This window comes from Zonotrichia albicollis, chromosome 7, assembly GCF_047830755.1.
Source record: "Zonotrichia albicollis isolate bZonAlb1 chromosome 7, bZonAlb1.hap1, whole genome shotgun sequence".
In the NCBI taxonomy this organism is placed as follows: domain Eukaryota; kingdom Metazoa; phylum Chordata; class Aves; order Passeriformes; family Passerellidae; genus Zonotrichia; species Zonotrichia albicollis.
The window spans coordinates 31,051,147-31,077,197 of record NC_133825.1 but is presented as its reverse complement, the minus strand read 5'-3'; the positions used below and the strand labels follow the sequence as shown (position 1 = coordinate 31,077,197).

General features: G+C 46.1%; 2 protein-coding genes across 52 annotated transcripts in view; both read right to left on the bottom strand.

Annotated features, from left to right (window-relative positions):
• PDLIM1 (PDZ and LIM domain 1) overlaps positions 1-10,858 on the bottom strand; it is a 43,466-nt gene extending 32,608 nt beyond the window's left edge. Inside the window, exon 1 of one of the 2 annotated variants that reach the window (XM_074544855.1) lies at positions 10,675-10,858. In XM_074544855.1, coding sequence (XP_074400956.1) covers positions 10,675-10,770 — 96 coding nt within the window. In that variant the 5' untranslated portion in view covers positions 10,771-10,858. The remainder of the gene's footprint in view (positions 1-10,674) is intronic. The other variant, XM_074544856.1, reaches the window with a different exon arrangement.
• Positions 10,859-13,023: 2,165 nt separating this feature from the next.
• Positions 13,024-26,051, bottom strand: part of SORBS1 (sorbin and SH3 domain containing 1) — a 157,640-nt gene continuing 144,612 nt past the window's right edge. For 27 of the 50 annotated variants that reach the window (XM_074544799.1, XM_074544811.1, XM_074544815.1 and 24 more), the window contains 6 exons: positions 25,149-25,877; positions 23,764-23,880; positions 18,177-18,236; positions 17,352-17,542; positions 15,995-16,107; positions 13,024-15,208 (listed from right to left, as the gene is read on the bottom strand). In XM_074544799.1, the coding sequence (XP_074400900.1) occupies positions 15,141-15,208; positions 15,995-16,107; positions 17,352-17,542; positions 18,177-18,236; positions 23,764-23,880; positions 25,149-25,877 (1,278 nt within the window). In that variant the 3' untranslated portion in view covers positions 13,024-15,140. The remainder of the gene's footprint in view (positions 15,209-15,994; positions 16,108-17,351; positions 17,543-18,176; positions 18,237-23,763; positions 23,881-25,148; positions 25,878-26,051) is intronic. The other 23 variants (XM_074544825.1, XM_074544834.1, XM_074544832.1 and 20 more) reach the window with 10 other exon arrangements.

The following is a 26,051-nucleotide window of genomic DNA, read 5'->3' as shown; positions in this document are numbered from 1 at the left end:
CAACTGAGACCTCTGGGCCAAACTTATTGCTTGGGCAGAAGGTGAATAACATCACATTTGTGGCTTTGCAAACACTACATAAGATTTTGTGCCGTTTTAATGAGTTTGTGAAAGGTGTGTAATGATTTCTATGGGCTTTCATCCATTATTTAACAGGCGGAGGAAATGAGAAGGGTGGACTGCTCCCTGACATGAGTACAGATTAAAACATGCCTTGCAGCTGAGACATACCTCATTTATGAGTCCATTACAACTGGTATTCATTCTACACATTCATGCTAGGTTCCAGCATGCTGGAAAGCAGCTGAGTAAACCCAGCAGAGCTTTCAGACATAAATACCATTCACAAGATTTAGAAATCCCTCCTAACTAGGGTTTGGTTGGCAAATCATTGCCCTCAGGGAAACATTCGCCTTCCAGAGGTGTCACACATTAGCAGCAATCACTGTTTTCCCTGGGTCAAACCTGTTCAGCATATCTCCTCACAACTGTAGTGGGCTGTTTTCCCCAACCAGAAGAAAAATCACAAGCTGCTTTTCTTTTTTCAGCTCTCTACTAGGAAAGTGTTTAATGGAAAAAAAGGACACAAAAGTGGATCACAGATGTCCAAGCTGACCAAGGTGCTCAACATTAATCCAAAGAACTTCAGATGGGTCAACCAATAGAGGATGTATACCTGCACACCACTTTGAATGCTGCAAGCAGTCCCTGAACTGACAGAGGAAGTGCTGATGAACATACCAGACAAAGCACCAAATGGACACAGAGAATCTGATTTACATGCGAAGATCACCACCTGCCAAGCTGCAGCCCTCAGCTGACCAGTGACCTATTGAGGCCATTGAGTGCAATCTGGATTCATTGCCTTGAGAGCGCCTCTGTAAACCTTGTGACAGGGTGCTGTGGTTCAACCCCAGCCAGCAGCCAAGCCCCACTCAGCTGCTCACTCCCTCCCCACCTGCAGGACCAGGGAGAGAACCGGGAGAGTAGAAGTGAAAACTTCTGGGCTAAGATAAAGACAATTTCATAGGGAAAGCAAAAGCCACACACAAAAGCAAAGCAAAGCAAGGAATGAATTCACTCCTTCCCACGGGCAGGCAGGTGCTCAGCCATCCACAGCAGAACAGGGCTCCATCATGCATAATGGTTACTTGGGAAGACAAACAACATCACCCCAAACATCTCCCCTTCCTCCCCCTCTTTATATGCTGGGCATGATGCCACGTGGTCTGGAATATCCCTTTGGTCAGTTGGAGTCATCTGTCCCATGCACCCCCGGACTCCTCACCAGCCTGGCAGTGCAAAAAGCAGAAAAGGCTTTGCTCTGTGTAAGCCCTGCTCAGCAATAACAAAAACAACTCTGTATTATCAACCCTGTGCTCAGCACAAATCCAAACCACAGCCCCTTACCAGCCACTGTGAACAATTCTACCCCAGCCAAAACCTGCACACAGGGACAGTTCAAAGCTCTGAAGAAATCCTGAGCACTGATAGCTGCCTAAAGTCCCACCAGATCTGGGAGCTGTCATTATAAAATCCATAAGACAGGTCCCTAAGGATATCATTAAAGCAAAAGGAGCTTGCAGGAAATGCAGTGTGGGTCCTGTCCTGATCTCTGAACCTTAACTGAGTCACTTGGTTTCTTGGGGCCTTTGTTTCCTCTGCTACCAAAAGAGGTAGAGAGGCACATTACTCACCCCTGTAAGGAACACCAAGCTCAGTACACTGTTACCATGATTCATTGTCAATCAGATAAGTTGCCAAGGGTCAAGAACAACAGTGGATTAATGCCAGCACTGGAACACTGCTGGAGACTGAGCCATATGGCTTGCTGTATTTCTGATAATTATACAATACGTGATAGGCTGGTAGAAGCAATCACATATCACCAGGAACAGCTAAGCCACAGCAACCAGGGACACTGAAATACTGAAGCCTCCTGAGGAACCCCCAAGAGCCACCAGGAAGAGCAGCTGGCATTCACAGTGACATCTCTGTGCACTGCCAGAACTTCTGGTGTCAGTTCCCTGCTGCATCCACTTCAGAGGAATTGGAAATGCAAGTGCTCTTCTCCATCAGGTAAGTGCCACTGGTAGCACAGGGGCTATGCCAAGCACTCAGGTACTCACATAATCCTCTCCCCTAAGCACAAGCTACAAGGTTGCACAAAAATATAAAAGAGATGTGTATCTGCCAAAAGTAAACATGTTTTAATATCCAGCTTCTTCAGGTCTGGAAATAACGCCCTGAAATGCAACCTTCCTCAAACTACTGCCTACAACATCCAGCTCATACTGTCTGCCAGGTCTGCTCACAGCAAACATGTCTGCACAAGGGCAGGGTATGGAGGGAACCCAGCCCCCATCCTTTTAGGATGATTTATAGCTACTAATAATGTTCCCTTCCCCCCTCACAGTAAGGTCTGGGCTTATCTCAGTGCTGCCAAGCAAAAGGCGTTTCTGTTATTAAGAGAGGAGCACAGAGCTGCCACTGTGATGTTTTCCTGCTTTTATTTTTGTCACATCCCTGCCTGGTCCATGGGAAGCAGCAGGGGCAGGCATGTGGCTGGGGGGAAAGCAGGGAGAGGTGCTCAGAGCACTGGCAGCTATCAGCCAGCTTACACAAAAGGACTCCAAAAATGAACAAAGACTTCAGGCAAGCAGGGATCCAGTAGATTTTGTATCTGAAACTGCTCTGTTCCTGCTCTCAGATGATCTAAAGTTTTGTCCCAGCCTCTCTTACCCTTCCCTCTTGAATGAGCATAGAGCAGAGACCAGCAGGAGCCAAGGGACCAGCAGGCAGTGCTGTACAAGTGCACATCTTGTACAGGTGGGTGAGGCAGTTGAGCAGATAGAGCTGCACTTCTGCATGGATAGGCAAGAAGGGCTGAAAGATACTGCAAGCAACCAACCTCGTACAAGTCACAGCTTGTGCAAAAGCACACTTTCTTGTGTCCTTCAAAAGAGCTCCCTGACTTGGTCTGGGCCTCCTCCACTGGGCTTGAGCAGATGGAACATGGGCAGACTCACCAGGCACCTCCCAGCTCCAGAGACACCATGGTTGGGTGAATAAAGCCCTGCACACCTCATAACATCATGCCCAAAGGCTTCCTCTGGAAAGGAGCCATGCCCTGCCTTGAGGTGATTGTTCCCAAGCAACTGGGTAACACTGCCATGAGGTCATTTTGCTGTTGAACAGACAATGCTGAGACAGGTAGAGCAGCACTGACTCATACTGTGTCTAAAACGGGCCCCAGAGTGATGCTCTGTTTGGTGGTGTTCTGTGTAAGAAATCTGGGCTACTACAGAAATATTCTGGATACTTACAACCAGATACATCAAACCACGTCCTTGATACCAGCTCAGACACATGTGCCAGCATATGGAAGAAATAAACAATCCCCAAAATCTACAGGTTTGATTGTGCACTCTTTAGTCATGCAAAACTCAATGTAGTAGATAACAGTTTAGACCAGTTATAGGCTTGGACCCCTTTTTTTAAAACAGCCTCCACAGATTCAGGATTGGCCAAGCAGCAAAGAAAGTGCTATGAAATATCAACTCTTCAGAAAGTCTTTGGGCAAGTGCATTTACAATAGAAAACACTTTGATTTAGCAGCAGGAGAAACATCTGGCTGCTTATTCAGCTCCCAGGACCTCTTTATAAAACTTCTGTCTGTCCCAGAGCTTGCCAAACACAACTACATTTTATATTTGATGTAATTCCCTCCATACATGCTATCTAACAAGCTTTGCAGTCCCTGGACAGGGGTACATGGTGCCTTTTTTCCTCCTGCAGGCAAGGATCCAAGAGGCAGCAGTGGGTATACTGAGGGAAGCTGCTGCCCTCAGCAAATGAGAGGGAGGAAGGGTGGGAAGCATTTTTATGAAAAGCAGCTCCCTGTGAGTCACGATAGATGGGTGGGTCAAAATTCATTCACTTTTTTCTGGCCTTCTCCCCTCATCCATTCTGGCACCCTACATGCTCACTGTGTCTGCTCCTCACAGTTTCTCACAGACCCTGCAGCCCCGGGCATCACTCCTCACTCCACACCTAAACCCATTGCAAGAAGTGATGAAGAGATAAGAAATAAGAAAATTAACGTCAGCCAAGAAAAAAGATCTGGAGAAACTGCACCTCTGTGTGTTTGAGAGGAAAACCCAGCTGGGTCATTGCTGGAAAGGACAGACATGAAGCAACATACTTCCAAGGCCACCAGTGACAGCCAGACATCTCTGACATTCACTTTAATCCTCCCCACCCACACACACTGCTCTTTTACCATGAGTAATGCCCTCAGCACTGGAGTATTATGCTAAGTAGTCAAAGTTTCTCCCAGCAAAAGCATGCAGCTGGGTCAGCAGAGATCAGAGGCTATGAGAAAACTCAGACAAGCACATTCCCCACCCCTTCTCTTTAGGGCAGCAGGAATGATATGCCTTACAATTGGCTCCAGGAGAGTTTCCTTCAGTGCTGCTCCTGTTCCCTGCACCATCACACTCTGGCCAGGCTGCAGCCCAAGCCTCACTGGCTGCTCTGTGCTGGCCCAGACCACATCATCACCAGGAGACAAGGAGGAGAAGGGGGTGATACCTCTGGCTGGTGAAACCCCTGAGCACCAGCCCACCCAGTGGGGTCTGGGCTTCCAGCACAAGCTCCTCTGGCAGCCCAGCCCTCTCCTGCCTGCCTTCATGCCCTACCCTGACAGCCAGAGGAGCTTTGTCAACACGAAAGGGGAAGGCATCAGACACTGCACAGAGGGGGCTGACCTTGGTATAAAAAGACATGGGTGAGAGGATTTGCTCAGACAGATGCTCAAATGGTGGTCAAGGAGTCACTCAGCCTCATAGCTTCTTTTGCAACATGTCCCACATTAAAACAAATAAACAAGAGATTTTTTACAAGGCCTCAGAACCAGCTGAGTCTTTCCTGATGGTTTATTTCATCCTCTAAATAAATTAACACATCCAGTAATCAGCAACCATCTAAGATACTGTAGTCCAGAACAACATCAATTATTTATGCACTTTAGGGCTCTTATAATTTCCCTGTTTATACTGAAAAAAAAATCCTGTTATTTTGATGCTGCACCCTTCAAATCCAATTCATTTTACATAACATATACATTTCTTGATGGACAAAGTGATTTTTAAGGGTGAAATGTACCAAGAAGCCTGCAGCCATACATAACTTGACATCTGGGAATAAAAAGCTTTCTTCCTCCCAAGAAGTCCAGCATTTGCTTTTGTCACCTAAAGTTCTAGGGCTTAAAGCTCTCACATAATGTAGAGGCTGGTACATTCACTCCAAATGTACAGTTCTCTCTTTAGGCCCTTTGGGTCAGACATCATCAGAAAAGATTATACTGGTTGCAAAGAAGAGGTACAGAGAAAAGGGAACTCCAAAGTTTGGGTGACATCAAGCTGCTGCATAACCAATGACAAATTAATCTGAATATGTGAACTGAGGAAAAGAGAACCCTGGGTGCTAGGAAAGACAAGAGTACTGCCCTGCATGTAGCTCTGGTGGAAGGCATTTGATTAGTATCCCAAAAATTGTAAAAGTTTTTTTCAAGGTAAAAGTGCTCCTCCAGATCAGGAAACTGGACTGGAAAAGATCAAACCTGTCCTTGCCCCAAAGCACTTTGCATTTAACCCAAATTTAACCCAAGAATATTTGCTGCTTTGCCCTTGCTACAATTAAAGAAGATTTCTTTTCATCCAAACCCTGGTAGTCAGGGAAATCAGAAAAGTCTTCTCATCTTCTCAGCAGCCATTCGTACCTTTAAGCACAGGATTTTTCCAGGAAACTGCCATGATTGATGTTGATTTCAAAGCCCGTAGGGGCACAACCTGTGCGCTCTGACAGGGCAGACAGGGCTCCCACCAAGCAATGCACAGGGCATCCTGCTGTGCTCTGAACGCCAGCCCAGCCTCTTCAGCAGGGCCAGAAGCTCTTGGCAGGTGACACCAAGGAGCAGAGTTCCACAGGCCCTCACCAGCTGTTCCGGAGCAGCCGTGCCTGGTGTGGCACAGCAGGGCTGGTGCTGCACAGCCCCTGCCCCACCCACAGCCATGCAAACATCCCAGCAGCAAACACAAAGCCACCTTGCCCTTCCTATAAAGCCCAGCAGCTTTCCCAGCTGCCTCCCTCTGCCCAGACAGCCCCAGAACAAACCCCCAACACTGCTGAGATTTGCAGTCAAGGGCACAAGCGCTGGACCCCGTGGCAGAGGAACTGCAGTCATAGGTGTGCACAGTGCAGACCAGCCAAGGCTTTCTGGGTGAGGAGGAAAGCCAGCCCAACCCTAAATCCTATCACATCCACCACACCCCATGTTTCCTTTGGCAGAGGAAAGGCCAAAAGGTTCCACTCTGGGAGCAGAGGGCTGCTCCCGGAAAGCCCCAGCTCTCCTCATGTCTCAGAAAAATAACCTGCAGCCAGAGTCTCTTCCCACCTGGGGCAGAGGCTGGAGCCAGCCCCCAGGGCAGTCACTGGTGCCTCTCAGCTAAGCCCTGGCATGCACCAGGGGGAGGACAGTCTCCACCCATGCCATCAAGGGATGCCATTAGCAGGGTGACCCCACCAGCAGGGCTCTCCCTCACCACTGGCTCTGGGATGCCTTTACTCAGCTGCCTCCTACACGGGTTACTGGCTGACAGGGTAAGGACATCTGCTGGTACTAAAGCTAAATCTGGTATCTTTTCACACCACAGGATTCAGTCCCATGATTTCAGATGGGAAATGAATTAATTGATTGATTTCAGACCATCAAGTCCAGTTTTACCACTAAATCAAGCTTTAAGTTTATAAAGCTGGTTCAGAGGGCCATGCTTGAAAAGAAAACCAACACACTCAAATGCCCAATTATGATCCAATTCTGTATTTTATATAAATTCTGAGTTTTTAAAATTCCACAAATAGATAAAATATCAGACTAAGCAGGAATGAATTCATTTTACAATGGTCAAAATCAGCAACAAGCATCATGTTTGGATTTCATCTTTTTAACGTATTTACATAACTGGACTGTCTTGAAACCAATTTTTCACTGGAAAACTGGTTTTATAAGAAAATGTCCAGTTTTATAGACTCCAAGAGACATCCTTAATGGAGCTGGGAGGTTTTTGACATGACAAAACAGCAAACATCTGTTGTGCCCATATTTTGGGTCAGATGCTCAAGATTGCTACCACAAACCACAAAAAAACATCTCAATAACAAAGTTTATCAGACAGCTCCATGTATTCAGCTGGAAACAAAAAGCCTCAATGTTTATCAAAATCAAATGCAACCAAACAGGCAACAGCTCATGTTACCTGAGGAATGGAGGGGGATGGGGTCTGTCAACTGCACTGCTTTTCAGACTGCTCCATTCCATCAGTGGCTGCTCATACAAGGTGCTGCTTGCTCCCTCCATCAGCTCCCAGCCTCAGAGGGATTTAACTGAGAACTACCCTGTGCACAGGTCAGCTCTACAGAAATGATTACTCTGTATGTATTGTGTCCATTCCTGTCTCAGAAAGAACTTCTCTCAAATTCTACCCCAGTGACTCACTGAAGAGTACATACTTGCAAAGAGCAGTAAAGACAAGGGCCTTTCCTAGTCCTCTAAGGAAATCCAGCAGGCTTTGACCCAGAGTTCATTACACTGATCAACATAAGTTTGGGGTTTTTTCTGAACAAAAACTGCAATAAACTGTGTACCAGAACACTACAGTTTTAAAAAGAAATGCAAGCCAGAAACATCTGTGAAACATCCATCCTAAAGAGATGGGAAACTCCACAAGAAAGTCTCATGAGCAGCATTTGTGAAATCTCCATACTCAATTGTCTCCATGAAGACCAGTCCAACATAACCAAGAAACCAGAAGTGTTCTCACAAAAAGATGCTTGTGATGTATTTGAGCCTGAAGCAGTTTTGAACACGTATTTCAAGTGGGAAGTGAGGCAGTTACAAAAGACAAGGTAAGAGCAGTTGTGGAAATGTCACAATCTTTCATCTGCTGCTCCTCTAAGGCACAACCAGACATTGGTACCATACAGCCAGTGTCAGCCAGAAGCCCTTGGCCAGGCTCTGGTGGCTCCCATGCTCATGGCACCAGTGGTCCTCATCCTTCTTGGACCCAGGATTGCAACACCAAGTTTCAATGACTCCCTCTGGAGAACAGCCCAAACGGTGCTGCCTCCCACCAACACGACTGCATTCCAGCGCAGCTGCTCCCCAGCTCACTGGAAGCTTGGGAAGCCAAAAGCCACTAGCAAGAAGCTGAGACACAATGGTGATGAGGGGCCATAAATACCAAGATAAACTCTAAAGCTTAACAGCACAAGTATGATGGTGCCAGAAGCCAAATATGAGCTCCTGGCAGACAATGCAGGCTGAATTTAGGCACCTGGTTCAAAGAGATCTGCAAGACACCCAGCTGGAGTCTATGGCTGGATGGACGTCTCTCCTGGCATCCCACCAAGCCAGCACATGGAACAACATGGTGATCCCATCTGTGCATTACTGGGACAGGCTCCACTGGCTACATGGGACAGCACTGAGCCCATGGACAGCACACCCAAACAGCAGCACTCTCAGTGTCAGGATGCCACTGCTCCCCACGCCCAGGGCAGCAGCCCAGCCCTGTGCACCCCTGCTAACAGTGCTGCTCACGAGCACATCTGTGCACCCACTCACCTCCCACTTGCAGCACAAAGTAAACATAAGTGCTGAGGAGGGAGAGGGCAACCAAGGTAATGCTCTTATCACAGGTCACAGCCTCCCCACCCTCTCAGGTAACCCCTCTATCTCATAACACAATAGGACCAGGGCCCTCACAACCCCTGGCAGATGTCAGTCCTACGGCCACAGCTCACCCCATCCTGTAAGGGAAAAAGGGCTCCGTGCCAGAAATGTCCCTGGTGAAAACACAGGTGCCAAATAAAATCAGCAAGAATATGTAAAATCATCACACAAGGAGGAACAGACTTTTTAAAACAGGTCAAAACTGGATCAGATATTTTTTTACATGGTAAGGGGAAGACTTGCCAAGAATTTCACTCCTGAGCCCAGGAGAAAAATCCAGGAGCCTTATGAGCAAACCACAGGAAAGATTAATGACTTGAAATCTGGGAGGGGAAATTAAAAGTGTCAGAGGGGTCACAAGAGAAAGCCCTGATAAGAGCTGCTAATTGTCAGCATTTACGTCACCACGATCAGAGAGGCTATTTTATTACATTTTAGTCTCTAGGGTCAGAATTTCTCATGAGGCAGTTATTTTTGCTGCTTTGCTGATCTATGTTCCTTGGTATGTGCCTATAAGCATTGATAAAGGCGACCAAGAAGAGCTAAGAGCAGGTAGGGCTTTAGACACCCTTCTGCCTGAGATTCTTGCTGGAAGGAAATGGCAATAACTACCATAACAATGAAGTAAATATCACTTCCCTTACAGTAAAGGTGCTTTCATATCCCAAAATGCTTTAGAAAAATGAAGCATTATTACCATAATTGAAAGACATTACACAGAAAACTAGTAACTCACCCCCCAGCCCCGGTGGGTTTAAGAGCACTTGTAAGCTCTGCCCTTCCTACAGCTGGCAGCTTCCCCGAGGCACCCGGGCTCCTTCAGGCGGTGGGACCCCACGGCAGGAGATCCCGTGGCAGGAGGCATTTATAAAAATTCACAAGTCTGACCATCCTGGTCTTCTTTGAGGGCAGCAAATTCACGTAAATTCAAGTTCTGGTACGTTCCACTTCCCACAGCCCTTCCTCACCTGAGGCATGCGGGCACCCCAAAATTGTGCAATGGTGGCAGATGCCAGAGCCCCAGGCTAAGAGCAGCTCGCTGGATGCCTCTGCTTTGCCGAGGGATTGCTGGAACGAGGAGCAATCCCTTCGTTCCTATTCCCATCGGGGAGACCTGCAGCCAGCCCCGACAAGAGTCTGTGCAGTGCACCCCGCGCAAAGCCGAGCAGAGTTTGGGGCTCGGGGCCGCACACGGGCCCGCGGCTCTGGGAGCCTGCAGGGGACGAGGTGAAGGACCCAGCTCCCGGCCGGGCCGGGCACTGTGGGGACAGGTGGGGACAGGACAGAGAACACCGAGCACCTGTGGGGACAACAGGACAGAGAGGCAGCGAGCACCGGCGTCTCACAGACAAACGCTGGGCAGAGGAGGGAAAAGCCATGTATATAACGCTAAAATTGTTCCGATGCAAAATTTTTGCCATTTCCTAACTAATTTTCTTCAAGGGGGGAGCAAGAAGGACTTCGAACAGAGACGGGCAGAGGCACTAAATACACCTTAACATGGCTACTGTAAACAAAGGCTCTTAACTATACATGGCAAGCAAAGCCTGAGAGCCCTCAGCCATCCTCGGTGAGACGGGTTCCCACAGGCTGGGCTGCCAAACCCGAACCGGGGCTCAGGGAATTCCTACTGCCTGCAGGGTCCCTATGGATAGGCCGAGGAGGGAAGTTCGGTGGGAGGCAAAGACCCCGTCTGCTACAGCTGAAGGGGCTGAATGTGCCACCACCGATTTCACGGTAAACATGAAAACTCAAACAAACTAAAAAACAGGGGGGAGAAAAGGACAAGCCCATCTCCCGCCCCGTCTTTGCCGCTGTGCCACCTGCCAGCCCGAGCCGACCCCGCCGCCCCCAGCACCGCCCGCCGCAGCCCGCCCTACCCTGGAGATGGCGAGGGGCTGCTCGAAGTCGCGGCCGCCCACCAGGCGGAAGCCCCAGGGCCCGGGGCCCGAGAGCACGATGCGGTGCGTCCCCATGTGCGCGCTGCACCTCGCGGCTGGCTCCGACAGCCCCGCCGCCCGCACCGGCCCGGCCCGGCCCGCCCCCGGCCCGCCCCGCCCGCCGGGCGCGCCCCGCCCCGGGCAGCAGCGCCCGCTCCCCGCCGCCTCCCCGGCTGGAGCCGCTCCCCGGCTCGGGGCAGGCCCGCCCGGGGCAGGGCGGCTGCCGGGCTCGGGAATCCCAGCGCCCCTCAGCCGCTCCCTGCGGGCAGGCAGGACAAGCCCCCGGCAGGCAGCCGCACGCAGGCGTGAGTGCCCCGGTGCGGCATCTCCCAAGCAAATACTCTCCAGCCTGGAGCAATGTTAACTCTGAAACCTAATGGGGGCGATGGAATTAAGCGGCCCTGCTTGCAGTTTCCCCGTCAGGATGGGATGAGTGAGGTGGAGGTGGAGCCTGTTACCTCTCTGCTAATTTATCCCAGGTTCACTGATTTAAACAGCATTTTCTTTCTCTCTAGCCCTTTAAGCACGGTGCCACCAATAAAAGGAATTCTTCTATACAGGTTTTTCAGTCAACCTTCTTATGTGTGATTTAGGGAAAATAGTTATTTCAGTTGCATATTAAGCCCTCAGTAATCTGATGGTGGACAAGTGGAAAGGGTTGGTCACAGAACCGGCATTGGCATTTGCAACCGGAGTGCAAGCATTGCTGCTCACTTAGTTAATGAATACAGCTCACCCATAAGCACAACATCAGCGAGTTGTATCTGAAGATGGAATCCAGCCACAGCTGGGGAGCATGGAGCAGGCAGCAAGCAGGAATGATGCAAGTCATCCAGGTACTGGTCCTACAAGACACGGCCGCAAATGATCCCATCACAAGGCACACCCTAACTTCTGCAATTCCCTTTTGTGGTAGTGCCCTTTTTCCTGCATTAGCTTGTCTTTTCACAGGTTATTTCTTTCCAGGGTCCATGTGTCCAGACTATTAATTTCATCCCTAGCAGAGAGAAGTAGTTCTTCCACTACATCATTGGTGTGGCACTCGTGACAGTGAAGAAAGTGACTGCTTTGCCACGGCAGTGTGCAGGATCTCCAGAGAGCTGTTGCACACTGCTGGGTCACCTTCCCCTCTCTGCTTGCCCATCTTCTGAAGTCACTAGCACCTCTAGCTTCCTTACCTTAGATTAGGTTAGAGTGAGTAAATACCAACGTTCAGCAGTCACAGATGAGTTTCTCCCCTCCCTGTCCAGGCTGATGTAAAGCAAAGGTGAGGAGTGCTTGTCAGCAAAGCCATGGTCAGGCTGCCCTTTGGCTTTTATATAAAGAGATCTGTGAAACAAAAAAGGGCTTGTGTCTGTGTGCTTTCTAAACACATGTAAAGTAGCCTGAGGCTTTTTCTGTCGTGGTAGTTTGGTTTTAGGATCAACTTGTTTACAGTTTGACTTCCTAAAAGCATTGTGAGTGCAGCCATGATGTTTATCTGTCTGCCTGGCCATCCAGGCACATCATCACAGAGTCTGAATCTGTTGCACAATTTTGGCTTAGTCTGAGATGGACGTCTCCAAAAAGTTAAAACTCCTTGTGAAATACCAGTCTTTAGGGTGAGCACAGTCCTGCACATGCCTTCCCTCACTCCTTCAGGAACTGTTCCCTTACACAAGGCATGCCCAGAAAGTCCCAGCTAGGTGTATTGCTGCAGGGAGACAGGGGACAATCACCACAGACCTACAAACCCCGTGAGTTAATGCTGCAGCCATACCTGCCCTGGTAGGGTGCAGCTACCAGACAGCAGAGTCTTAAAGCTTTTCACCCAAGCCAGGGTTAAAAATGCACATGTAAGCCCAACACCAACTGACATCCCTTCCCCCACAGGCTGGCATTTTGAGTTTCTTGCCTGACTTAACCTAGGTGGTCTTTTCATCTGAGGTCACAAAGACCCTTTGTAAACCAGGGGAGAGAGGTGTACTCCTGACCTCCCAGGTCTGCGCGCACGCCGCAGCAACTGTACCCTCACACCATGTATGGTGAGATCTGTGTGTAAACCAGCTTCTCCTCTGCCTTTATGCCTTGGTTTCTTTAAGCAAAAGTCAGAGCCAGCCTACAGCTCAGGAAGGACTGATGAGCTCAAGCCAAATCACAAGCAGGATCCTCAGGTGCAGGACAGTGGTGAAGCCCATGGCAGACAGCCACACGTCAGTGTGGATACAGTGGGGCACTAATACAAAAGTGCATTGCTACAGGAACAACCAGAGTAGATTTTATTAAATAACTTGTACAAGGAACACAATAGTAATTCAATAATTCCATTTATTAATTGCCAAATAGTAATCCACTGCAATAAGAAACAAAAAATCAACACAAAAAGAAGTTGCAGTTTGTGTGGATATGTGTGATGCGTGTGTGTATGTGTGTGTGTGTGTGTTTGTGTTTAACTTAAACTGGCAAGAGCAGGAACAGAAAATTAACTTTTAAATGAGTATGTTATATACAATCAATATCAACATGTTACTTTGCTGGATACATTTATTTGGTGTTATCCAATCTTACCAACAGGCCTAAACATTGTTGCAAATAACTGGAGGGCAAACCCAAAGCAGAACAACTAACCCATAAATAAGATGCAGGATTCAAGATACCTCCTGCAGTAAATAAACAGTGGTGCTTTGTATCATATCTGAAACCTTTCATAATGAATATTTTGTGCTAAAACTCTTTATGTGAACATACACAGAATTCCATCACTTAAATTAAAGTGGAAAAAAATCCCAACCTTTCACAACTGCCTTTTTTCCCCTCCCTTCACTCAATGTGTTTAAATTATTTCTCTATACAAGGTAAGTACATTGTCTGTACAAAGTTAAATATACATATTTACAGTCAAACTTCTGAGACACAGAGTCTTCTCTTCCGCTGACTGAGACGGAAGACAAGCCTACTTGATTTCAAACCCAGGAGCATGGCTAGTTTATCAAAACATTGCAAGTCGTGCTAACAGTTAGTTGTAGTTTACTCTTAATAAATCTGTATAAAAGCATCAGCATAAAAATAGGCATTTTATATTATTAAATACGGCTTATGACAAAATAGCAATCTACCCTTTGCTATTTGTACGGCAATTGTAGGAAGCAGAGTCTGATAGAATTGGTTTTGTTTATGCTTTTTCTTAATAACAAAAAGTCTATCAAAAGAGTATTCAGAGTGGATTTACAGGCAAACATACAGCCAAGCCATGGGGGTTTTTTTCCCCTCAAGGAAATACAAATCTATGTAACTGGTAGTAACTGCTGGGAACAGCTTTCCAAATTGATTAGACTTTTTTGTATGACTAAGAGGCAGCCAAAATGCATGTATTTATTTGACCTACCATCAACACTCTAACCAAAATGAAAAAAAAAAGGCACCCTCAGTGATCCATTGTTCAGATTTATCAGAGCCTCTAAGATTTAATGCTGGGAAAGAAGTCCCAGCATTTCATCCCAAAGCATACACTGGAAAAGGTGTATGATCCTTTAGGGCCAGCGACTGGGCAAGAGGAGCAGAGAAAGTGAACAGCCGTAGGACTCAAAGAGAATTTGCCCTCGCGGATGTTCTGTTTATTGGTTCTACTCTTTGTGCAGATAAATGTCAAAGCTAGGCTGATTTCTCTTTAAAAACAGGACTCAGTTAATTTTGCACACAATACATTCACACACACACCCCCTGCACAAAAGAAAAAACCCTGCAGAGATCAGTGATATGTTATTGAAGGGTTTGGGATTTTTGCACTTTTGCATTACGCTTTGGCTGACCTCTCTGGATTAAACCACCAATCCCAAACTCCTTTTCCACACAGAGCTCTGCAATTCAATTGAATCAGCTGTCCTCTGCCTCTGCTGGGTCTTAAGATGCATGACATGAAGGAAAGGTTTTCTATGGAAATAGAAGGCAGAGAATAGTGAGTCTTCAGCAAGGCAGAAACTGGGCAGCAAGCCTGTTTCCTGAACTCCTGTTCCTGAACTCCTGTGCCAGCCAACGTGAGCAGCTGCGGGGCTGAGTACTGCCCCAAAGCACTACCCTATCTCAACACACAAACAAAACCTATACCATGTGCTTCCCTGAAGCCTTCTCAGAGGTAAGTACTCCGTACAAATTAAGATTATCATCAAAACTTACTGGGGAAGGGAGAGGAATACACAAAGGCAGCACTGTAAACTAGAAACTGTCTCTTCTTCAGCAAACAAATCACACCCTGACTCCATGGAAGCAGGGCTACACATTCAACTCAATAGTGTACCACATAACCACATCCTCCTAACACTTCTCATCTCTTGTCTATTACATTCATAAATTGTCTGTTTCTTCACTGTTTAAAAACACCATCTGGAAAGGACTCCCACCATCCTTGTCATGGTGGGATCACTGTTACTTTACAGGTACAGAAGCTTCACGTAGTTGCCTGGGAAGGTGCCAAATTGCCTTGTTCTCCTGGATGTACCTGTTGCAAAATAAAACACAAGGAAGACTTAGTAAGATGGAGACATACCTACACTTAAAAAGGTACAGCTGGCAACCTCTTCTGCCTGCAGGCATTAATTCCTAATACTAAAGAGGAGCCCTAGTCAAAGAGTCTTTTGGTACAAACCAGATCACAACTAGCTCTGCTACTAATCATCTTTGGTCATCCCCTTTAACAATTAATAAGGTGCTGGTGAAAGCTCCTGGGCCTATAGGTTAGAAGTCAAACTCCTCTCAGTGCAAATGAGCTAATCTCCCTTAAGAAGAGATGGCAAGCCTAGATTTGAAATGTTGAGATAGAGAACACTGTCCAGACTTGCACTCCTTGAAGGTAAAGGATTTTGCTAAACATGCACTTGAGGCTGGATTTTCAGGGACTGCAACTCCTATCCGTGTGTTCTCTTCCCCCCCTACTTGCCACTTTCTGTAACTAGTCATGGCTCCAATCAGCTTTGGAAATGCTACAGAAATCCAGTTTTTCTTGGTTCCCTCAGTTGCTCTGTCATCTGTGTAAACAAGAAGGATCTGGACAAAGAGAGGAATGGAGATACTAAGAAGATAAAAAAGGAAGTACTAGAGATCTAGCAAGGAAAACAAAGCTCCACCACCTTGCAGCCTAATTTTAATATTCTTGGTGGGAAAAGATGGGAAATTGTGGAAAAACTGAAGTCAGTTTTTTTCATCATTTTGACCTCACAAATGAAAGCAACTTCTGCAAAACTGATCATCTCAATAAGCTCTGCTCACAGGCAAGTGTCACACTCACCCACAAACCAGCCGTCATCACATTTCTCCATCACATCAACAATGTCACCGTCCCTCAGTTCCAGCTCATCATCATTCTGAGGAGTGTAGCTGTAGAGGGCTTGGTAGCTAACTCTGAAAACCAGAAAGACAGTAGATGTTAGGCATTGAATTTGACATCCCTTCAGGAGATGATGTTCCTCTTCCCCTAATTCCTATTACATATTGCTGAATGCAGTCTGGACCTGTGTTTGCCTTTTGAGAGGTGGCAGCCACCTGCATTGAATTTGCTGTTGTCAAAAGGTCATGGTAGTAAAAAGTGTCATACCTACACTGCGTGGGATATGTGGAGAGCTCCTGCTCCCTTTCTGCCATGTAGTTGTCTGCACAGACAAACAACCAGAGCCTTCCTAACTTGTAGCACCTAGACAGTCTTCAGTTGCAGACATCCCATTAAGTGCAAGCCAAAACCTGGATACACTCATTCTTGGGCTAAAGGAGACAGGTGTTTCCTTGCTCAGGCACATAGGCAGAGAAAGCCATAATTGACCACATGGCAGAGCAAAGGACTTTAGAAAAAGATATTGCCTACTCTACTGCACTCTATATACATGGATAAATCATGGCTGAGGAGGTATGGTGGAATAGAAAACCCAGAGATGTCATTTGTACCACAGGCACTGTGTATTCACTAGAAAGGATCCTTAGGGAGTGGAAACAATCTTTGGGCAAATTTGGGGAGGCTTGGATCCCCTGCCCAAGGAGCATGAAAATAGAGCTGATGTGAGATGCTCCTTCTCTGCAAAAAGCAAAGGCTCCTCTCACAAGCCAACTGCTATACCATCAATCCCCAGCACACAGTGCAGGCTGCTATTCTCAAAACCATCAGTGTAAGGCCCCACCAAGCTTAGTGGCAGCTCCACTGAACAGCTTTGAAAATCTCACCCCTGGTCTCTCAGCTACAAATGCACCTGTGGAACTGGTTAGCAATGCACCGAGTGGCATCAGCGTTGGGATTCTCACTGCACTGTCAGAAGCCAAGAACAGAGTGGAACACATTGATCAGGTATAGCCAGTGGAAACGAACTTGTTGCCAGCTTCAAGATACAAAGACACTGAGACAGCCTCTGTAATGGAGACCCCATCCAGGATCACTGTTGAGGTGCTATACAGGTCATTGAGGTCATTGTTTCAGATGCTATACAGACAGAAAGGGCACAGTCTGAAACCCATCATGATATGTGGCTACTTTTGTTCTTTAAAGCAAAGCTAACATTTTCACATGATTCTAATTTACCACTGAGAGCTCTCACACCTCCCTATCCTCACCACCAGTCAGAAACATGGGCCCTGGAAAGGTGGGAACCAAAAGAACTTACATGTCTCGTGGTGTTTGACTTCGCTCAGGGCTGGCTCCTTGCTGCTGTGCTTGAGGTTGCTGAGAAATGATGAGAGATGATTTATGGTCATTAGAGGTCACCTTGTGGCGAGAGTCAAGAGGCTGAGAAATAGTACTGCAGTAATGAACAGACTTTTCTGCAATGTTTATGATTTCATTGCAAACAGCTTCCTGTGTGGTAGGCAGCATTGACATCCAAGAACACCCAAAGGACAGTCAACAGGGGGAAGGGAGGGGAAAATATAGATAAGAAGAGATGGGACATTCCAGTTGCAGTATATAAGTCCAGTAAAAAAACCAAAAACAAAAGAAGAGTTGTAGATCCAGGTACATATCCAGGTAGTGGAGTGCAGAAGGGATCCAGATGTAAGCATGGAAAACAGGCAAGATATAGAAGAATTTGGCATTTAGTTTGAAGATTTGTAACAAATACATTTACACATATTTTTAAAAGAAGCAGCATAAGAGGTTGCAATTAGTTATGCAGTGGCACCATTCCAAATGCTATGAAGTCAGTTCAAGAATGCAAGGTGAGGTTGGGCTGCTCCATTCATGCATTTGGCTTCATTTAACTTATACCCAGGATGTGGCAGCACAATTAGCCCAACTTCTCATTGGCTGTGACAATTTTTTCTAATTGTTAAATTCCCTTCCTTCTGTTGCAAACAAGCAATATATGCAAAGAGATAAATATGTATCTACTTTGCAACTAAAAATAGTGCTGGCATTTTATCTCTTACTGAGGTGTTACTCTCTGGGTGAAGAGTGTCTAGGACTACACATCTGAGTTAAACAGGGGCCTTACCACATAGCTCTTTTCAGACTCTGTGAGATCTGGTCCAGCTCTCAATGAATGGTGGGAAGGCTGTGTGATCACCAAGCAAATGATAAGGAAGACATTTTAGCAGATGTTATATTGGTTTTAAAAAATGAATTTAAAAAATGTAAATGGAGTGCGGACAACAAAAGGAAATGAACAACTCCTCCCCTCCCCACCCCAACACCATACTTTTTGGACAGCAAGATCCTTAATTTACACAAGAGACATTGAGGCTACAGTAACACAACAGCAGCACACAGTGCTGCAAGGGAAAGCAAAACACAAGGTAGGGCAGGGAATCAGAGTGGAAGGTGATGGACACTGCTACAACCAGAAATGGTACAATAGCATCATACTGCATTCCTGTAGGGCAAAAAGAACACAGACAGGAACACATACATGGGAGCATCAAAATTGAAAGGCCAAAGGCATGCTGGAAGGCATCTGTTGCTGTTTTCAGAAAAGTCCTCAATGACACAGAAGAGAACAGCAACTTGCTTTCTTTTTTCAGAAAACCAACAGCTCGGGTCCTCAGAAGACACAATGCCATGTAGTCCCAACAAAATCACTCTATCCTGTTCCAAGCAAGGCTCTGAAATGTTTTATTAATTCCCACAACAAGGCAGAGTGTCAGGTCAGGCCTTGACTGAAAAACCCAGCTCTAAACAACACCACCAGTGAAGCTGCTGGACTCTGCCCTGCCTCACCCCACAGTCACAACTCTACACAGGGACTGTGTGTCCCAGGACACGTAAAGGGAAATCAGTGTTTGAGGCTGGAGGTGTTATGGGGAAGATCACTGAAAAAGCCATACAGATATCCACAGCCTGGTTTTGCACATTTTTGCATATTCAAACACCTACAAAAAGCAAGGTGCATGCTGTGAGCAAATGTAATGTCTGAGCTGGTGTACTGCCTGCAAGGTTGCTTGGCAAGGTGGGTTGAGATACAGAGCATGGCCATGCTCTGTGATCATTCATCACAATTTTCAAACTTAATTTCACTGGCCTCAATTTTAAGCTTTCTGTCCTCCTCTTTATTCACCTCAACAGTGCCCTCTAGTAAAAAGCTTGCTTTTTCATGGCATTCTGAGAGAGGACAGAAGCAGACAGCAGAGAGGTCTGTGACACCTTCAGCCCAAGCATGCTCGAAAACTTTGGAGAAGTGCAGGGTGATGAGCTCATTCCTCTCAAAGTTCCACTGAACCACATCTTGGACCTCTGGAGCTGTGCCCATCACTGTATTAAAGCAAACCATCTCTTTTCTCAAGGACCCATTGTAGGCCAACTCAGCCCCACAACAATTCCTTTGTAGTCAGCTCTACTCTCTGGTGCTGGAATCTGGGATCACTGCCCTATGAAACAATGCTCTGTTACTAAGTATATTTCTAGAGAAAGAAATTTAAATGCAAGTTCAATCTACTAATTGCAGTGGAATTTGCATTCAGAGCATTTACTGTGGAGCCTGAAATCCTCACAGGATTTCTGCAAGTCCCTCCTGCCTATCATCAGCCCTGAAAGGCCAATGAAAAAATAACAAATTCAAAGTTAATATTGTGCAGACCAACTGGATATAGTGCATCAAATCTGATGAGGCCAGAGCTAACTCAGGTGGTTAAGTAGCTGGAAAAAAACAATTTTCAGGCTGAGGCAGCTGTAAGAATGTTTTTAGGTGTATTTTTTTTTTAATTCAAGAAAGTGCTTCTCTGTTCCATACCAATAAATTGACTGTTGAAATTGCTCCATGAGCTAAGACCACATGGTCCATTTCCCACTGATTACTTGTGACCTTCCTGCACAGCTTTTCCTCCTAAAAGCATTAGTATCTATGAATTAAATTAGTTTTTCAAAGCTAAAAAATTGACACTGCCTCTGAATGTTCCACAGTGCAGGCTTGTATTACCAGGAGGTGCAGCATCAGAATCTGGGTCACATTTCCTTTCCTGGCAGGATCCTCATGGGGACTTCCACGAGGCAGCTGGGCAGGGGCAAAGGCCAAGCAGGAACTTCCAGTTCCTGATAAGACACATGATTAAGTGATCTCCTCTGGCCTCTGCTCTGAGATCCATGCAGCTCCCACCAAAGCATTAACTCTCAGGGATGCAGCAGAGTCCTGCAGAGAGGTGGTGAAACACCCTATAGTCAGCAACTATAGGTCCAAATGTTCTCCAAACAGGGGTTTAGACAGTCCATATACTACCTACAGTGGTGGTTCCCTTGTGCCAGAGGTGGCTGAGGAATCAGGAAGTGTTTGACACAGCTCCAAAGTATAAAAGATTTCCCCCAAAACACTGAGACAGCCCTGTAACTGCTGAGGGTAAGCTGAAGGCCCCAAAAGTGACCAAGTATTCACAACCTGTGAGGACATCTCAACTTCTACCTGCTCAGCCACACTATCTGCTTTGTTAAGACTAAATGAATAAACTTAAGCACATGCTGAAGTCTCTATGTCTCCATTTCTACAGACTGTGCACACAAATATGCAGTACAGTTAGTCCTAAAGCACAGCTGGCCAGTGTTTCCCCCTCATATGGAGTTTGGGGATGGATGTAAAGAGTGCCACAAGTTTGTGAAATTACCAGAAAAAAGTTCTACATTAAGAGCCTAGAAAAGCCCTAAGGCAGCTTTTAAATGTTAGGCACAAAGATGCTGGGACTGCTCAGCAGTGCTCTTCCTGCTCCTAGTGAAATTCAGCATCATCAGTGCAACGACCCATTGCAGCTCTTGTTCATGTGCCTTCCATCCATTCCAGGTGGGAGTTAAGGAACTACATAAGGAAAGACAAAGCTAAACAGAACAGACTAATAGACACACAAGACAGACAGACAAACTGGTATTCCCTCAGAGGAGGGGACACATCAGCACTGATGCTCCCACATGAATGAAAAACCAAGACCAGGCAGTCTTCCCTAGCCCAGGTGAAACAAAAGGAAAAGCCCTGCACACACCAAGCCCAGCTCTGGTGAAAGTGAATGGAAAGCTGGCTGAAGAGCTCTCACAAAGGACACTGAAAAGGCTGCAGAGTGGAGCAGAAGGCTGCCATAATCAGTGGAAAGACTCCCTGGACCCTGGATCAGAAGTTGAAGGCTGTGTCTACAGCAGAAAAAGGCATTTCCATTGGAAAACAGGTACCAAATGCCTGCTGCAGGCTGGGCAGCTCTGCCTTGGACAGCAAGCACTCAGCAGAAACATTGCTGTGCTGAATCTATGGAGCAGCAGAAAACCACTGCAGGAGGTATAAGTTTACCTTGAACACAGTGCAAAGCAAGGAACATGCTAGGGGTAGTTGGTCTGTGCTGGAGAACATGGGGTCTGAACATCCACCTCACATAACATGGGGCTGAACATCCACCTTTGGCTCCCCTCTCTACCAGCCAAAAGCAGGTGAATTACCACCCTGCTGGAGTGGCTCTGTACAAGTGCCAAGGTGCAGATGGGTCCCACCAACATCCCTCACGTTGCTGATATAGGCACCCTTGTCCAGTCTGTCCTGCCTTCCCCACCCCACAGCCACAGTCCAGCCCCAGGGCCAAAGCCACCACACTGCTCACACACTTGCTGCCACCATTGCTGACTGTGACACTGTGCTAATAGCATCTCTGAGCAGAACAGGAATTAGAATGGAAAATTCCTGCAGGTTCCGTGAAATAAATTAATTTGATAGATTATGTTACTACTTAATAACATATTTTACTAGAATATTGAGACAAGTTATCTGTAAGTTATACTTGAAATACCTTCACATGCTGTGAGGTAATTATTTTTTCTTTTCAGTTTGGACTGGGAAACAAACAAAAAAGAACTTCAGAACAGTGTAAAGAGCCAATGCAATTTATATTTTTACTTAATGTAACAGGTAAGAACAGAGTCCTTACACCAGACCTATACCAAAGGGTCTTAAACCTGCAAAAAACCCTGGGTCAGAATTTTGTAACTGGAGAGGTTATTCATAATGGGAAAGAAAACTAAAATTCAAAATCATAAAATATGTGAAACACCAGGGACAGACACTAATGGAAAGAAAACCCAAATGTAATGTCTCATTTCCATGTCTGCTAAGTGATTTTCTCATTTGATTAAAATCAGTTGAGAGGTACAGATTTTTGAACAGCCTCCAGGGTATTACCTGAAGTTTTGCTGAAACCATCAGCCTCTGTATGGATCACACAGATAATGAGAAGCCATTTGCACATATAAATATCACTCCTGGTCTCTAAAGAACTGCGGACCCAGAGCTGAAAATGAGGTCAAGACTACTGCTAATGTCACAAATACTTTTAACTTGATACTGACAATGCTCTGACTGTCAAGTCATATAAAATATAAATATTGACTTGACTTTGACTACAAAGAAAGGCCATGGGATTTTATTACAACCAGGTGGAACACCCAAAATAGAACTGTGCTAATCATCACTGGAGAGAAACATCTTTGTCTAAATGTGGCTCCTTCCTCCTGTTCTTTTGGATCACGTATATCCAGTGCAAGCACCAGCATGACCCAGCAGATCAGAGCTCAGGAAAAAGGCCAACACAGGAAACTTCTATGGATTTTTAACATGAAGCAGAGTATGTATTCTATTGGACTTAGATGTGGAAAGTGAAAGGGAAGCAGGAGGGGGCTGTTCAGTAAAAAGTTGTGCAAGCTTCAAGTGGAAGAAAATGAGTAAAGGTAATAGGAAAATTTCAGGGTTTAAGCTGTCTCTCTCTTAATATAATCAAGAAAGTAACATTAGCAACTATTTCCCACATTCATCCTGTATGACCAACTTGCCTGGTTCAGTGATCAAGCTAAAGACTGCTTCCCCAACACCCACCACTAACAACTCAGTCCAGTGTTCCAGTTTTTGTTAATGGTGAACTTTCTGTTTCAAATATTGCCATCTTGTGGAAGCTGCCTTGAAGGACTGATGAGGCACCAGCAGATGTAAGCATTGCTCATTCCCACATTCTGGGCACCTCAGATGCAGTGCTGGGGCTGAGCCACGCTGCACAGACCCTACTGCATCCCTCTTCAAAAACATTTGTAGCTCTCAGCAATAGAGCTGAGAACCTCTGAGTCCTACCTGAGAAGACCAGAGCAGGCCCCTGGCATTGTGCATACCAAGTTGTGTATGCCTTATCCCCAGCTCTGAGATGCTCAAACCTTAAATCCTGATCTCAGGTCGTTAAACAATACCTGAACCAATTTTCTTGTGCTACACCATTCCTACTAAAAAGGCCACCAACACTGCCCTATAATGCAGTCAAGCTGTAGGAACTCAAGGTCAGAACTAAGTAAGCCCTGAGTTAATCTTTTGGAGGAACCAATAAACAGATCCTCAGCTGGTACAAACAAGCAGAAACCTAGGTTTGACCTATGTAGATTTGCAGCAGCTGAAGATTTTGCCCATACCTCCCCTTCTGCACAGCCTGGAAGTAATTTTTCTTTTTTTTTTTAATAAAAAGTCTAACTCTGAGGAAAATTATCTCACCTATGTAATCAATGAGTCGCTAAATAAGCACATGACAAAACAATGGCATGGCATGGAAACGACTGTAAGTAATGAAAGAGTAATCAGCAAAGATGATTACCTGTGGCTTATTGACTCTGCGTGTAAGTCTGGGAGGTGGCTGGGTTGTGACAGTAGAGGAAGAGAGGGTAGAGGAAGAGAGAGGAGCAGATGAAGAGAATACTTTTGAGTCTGCAGTCTTTTGAAGAAAAGAAAAATTGGTCAGCTTGGCACATACTCTCTTATCACAACCACTGCTAGTGATAAGAGCATTTACTATCCAGTAAATTTGAAGCACACACAGCAACAGTAACTCCATGCAAGGACAAGTGCAGTTTCCAGTTGGTTTGTCTCAGCTGACCACCTCACTCTGTTTTAAACATGCAGGTTAAGTCTAAAAAATGCTACTAAAATATATATGGATGGCAAACAGTACAGTATTAACACAGCTCTCAGTAGACTTCTGGTTATGACTCAAGCAGAAATCAAATTATTTGTCATAAGTTTCCCCAGTGTGAAACATGTCATCTTGGAAACCCTGGTTTCTCATTATTTAATGTTGGCTAGATGGGGTATGTCATAGAGGCTATTGCAGTGCATCCAAGACAATATTTAGAATTCTATGATTTCAAATTCTCCAAACTTACACTCCTTGGGGTACTGTAATGTAATTGGGCTGGCTGTGCCCCAAGGCAACAGAGAGCTACAAAGTAAAGTATGTATCCTATACAAAGACTGAGGGCTGAAGATATTTTGTAGAAGCTACTGGAGAGTTCCCTCTGTGTTTCCTCTAATTGTAACATATGACTGCACATAACTAAAAATTCTTGGGGGAAACCATCCGTAGGTCTAATTCTCGTTTGTGGCTAAAGCCTTTCATATAATTTTAGAAATGCAAAGGTAATAACTTCTCCTCAATACATACATAACAATCAAAACTCCCTTAGTCATGCACATCCCAGACTAAGGTTCACTTAGGCTCCAGGATCAACAGGGGACACCTTTTGTGATTTTAGGAGCCAGGTTTATGTTCAAAATGTTTTTTGGTCCTTAGGAAAAACCAACAAATTCTATAACCAAAAATGATTCAGTGCACACTGTAAAATCTCTGGTTAGCAAGAAAATGTCTGTATTCTGCACAGTGGGCCTGTGTGTTGCTTTCATCTGATGTGTCTGGTAATAGCCACTGTCTGGGACAATCCTCTCATTAGATGTGATTGATTGTGTCAGTGCTGTGTTATCTATTCTAGAATATTTTTTTCTACATTGCTCTTGATCTCTCTTCCAAAATGTTTTGATCTGCTATAAGTGAATGCCACTGGTGACCCCTGAAAAAATGTCTTAAGATCATCAAAATGACATGTGGCAGCCACTGGCTCTGCTTTTCCAGCAGAGCAGCACAAACGTCACCCCACCAGTTAAACAAAAATCAGCGATTCAGAGCAGCACACACACATGCAGAAATACCTTCTTTTCCCCGCTTTGAAACTTTCCTGTATCACCTTTCCTCACGTCTCTTTTCTCTGTTTTACCTCCCTGAACAATAGCCATTAGCTCCTGACACAACTGGTTGTCCTCAGAGGAACCCACAGGTCTCCTTTCTGGGCTTGCACGCATGTCTAGCTGGGACGGTTTCAGGCAGCGCTCAACAGAGATCTTGGGGACAGCATGAGCACTGTGCTCAGTGTGGCTGCTGCCCTCTCCTGCCTTTGGGAGCCAGGCTGGGCTGGCAGTGGTGTCACGCTGCTCTGCGAGGATGCTCTCGGGGCTCTCCACTGCCCAGCGAGAGGAGTTAGAGTAAGTCACGCTGGGAGAAGGGGAGTCAACAAACTTCTCTTCGTTTTGTGGAGTGGCCTGGTAGAAACTGCGGGCAGAGGATTGAGGTCTGGATGAGGAAGAGGGCAATGGGGACCTAACGGACCTGGGAGTCGAGGAGCCAGAGAGATGAGAATGGTGGAGGCTGACTGTGGGGGAAGGGCTGGCTGCAGCAGAAGGCGAGAGATAGTCAGGGTGAGAGAGGGAGGCTTCGGGCGGAGGAGGCAATGGAGGAGTTATGGCAGGAGTGGTGCTGGGAGACACTCCCACGGTCAGAGCAATCCACTCGGATGTGACCGCCTGCACCTCTGGAGACAAAGCGCGGCGCGCAAAAGGCAAAGGCGGAGGAGTTGGAGTATGGAGCAGCTCAGAGCTGGGAGACTTGAAGGAGACAAAAGCAGGAGAGAAAAAGAAAGAAATGAACAAAAAAATAATAAAGAAAATACAAAACCAAGCAAAAGTAAGAGGAGAGAGAGCAAGTGTGGAGAGAAGCCGATCTGTGACCACATGCATAAGTTTTCTTCTGCTGTGTTGGAGACAAGCTGTCCACAGCTA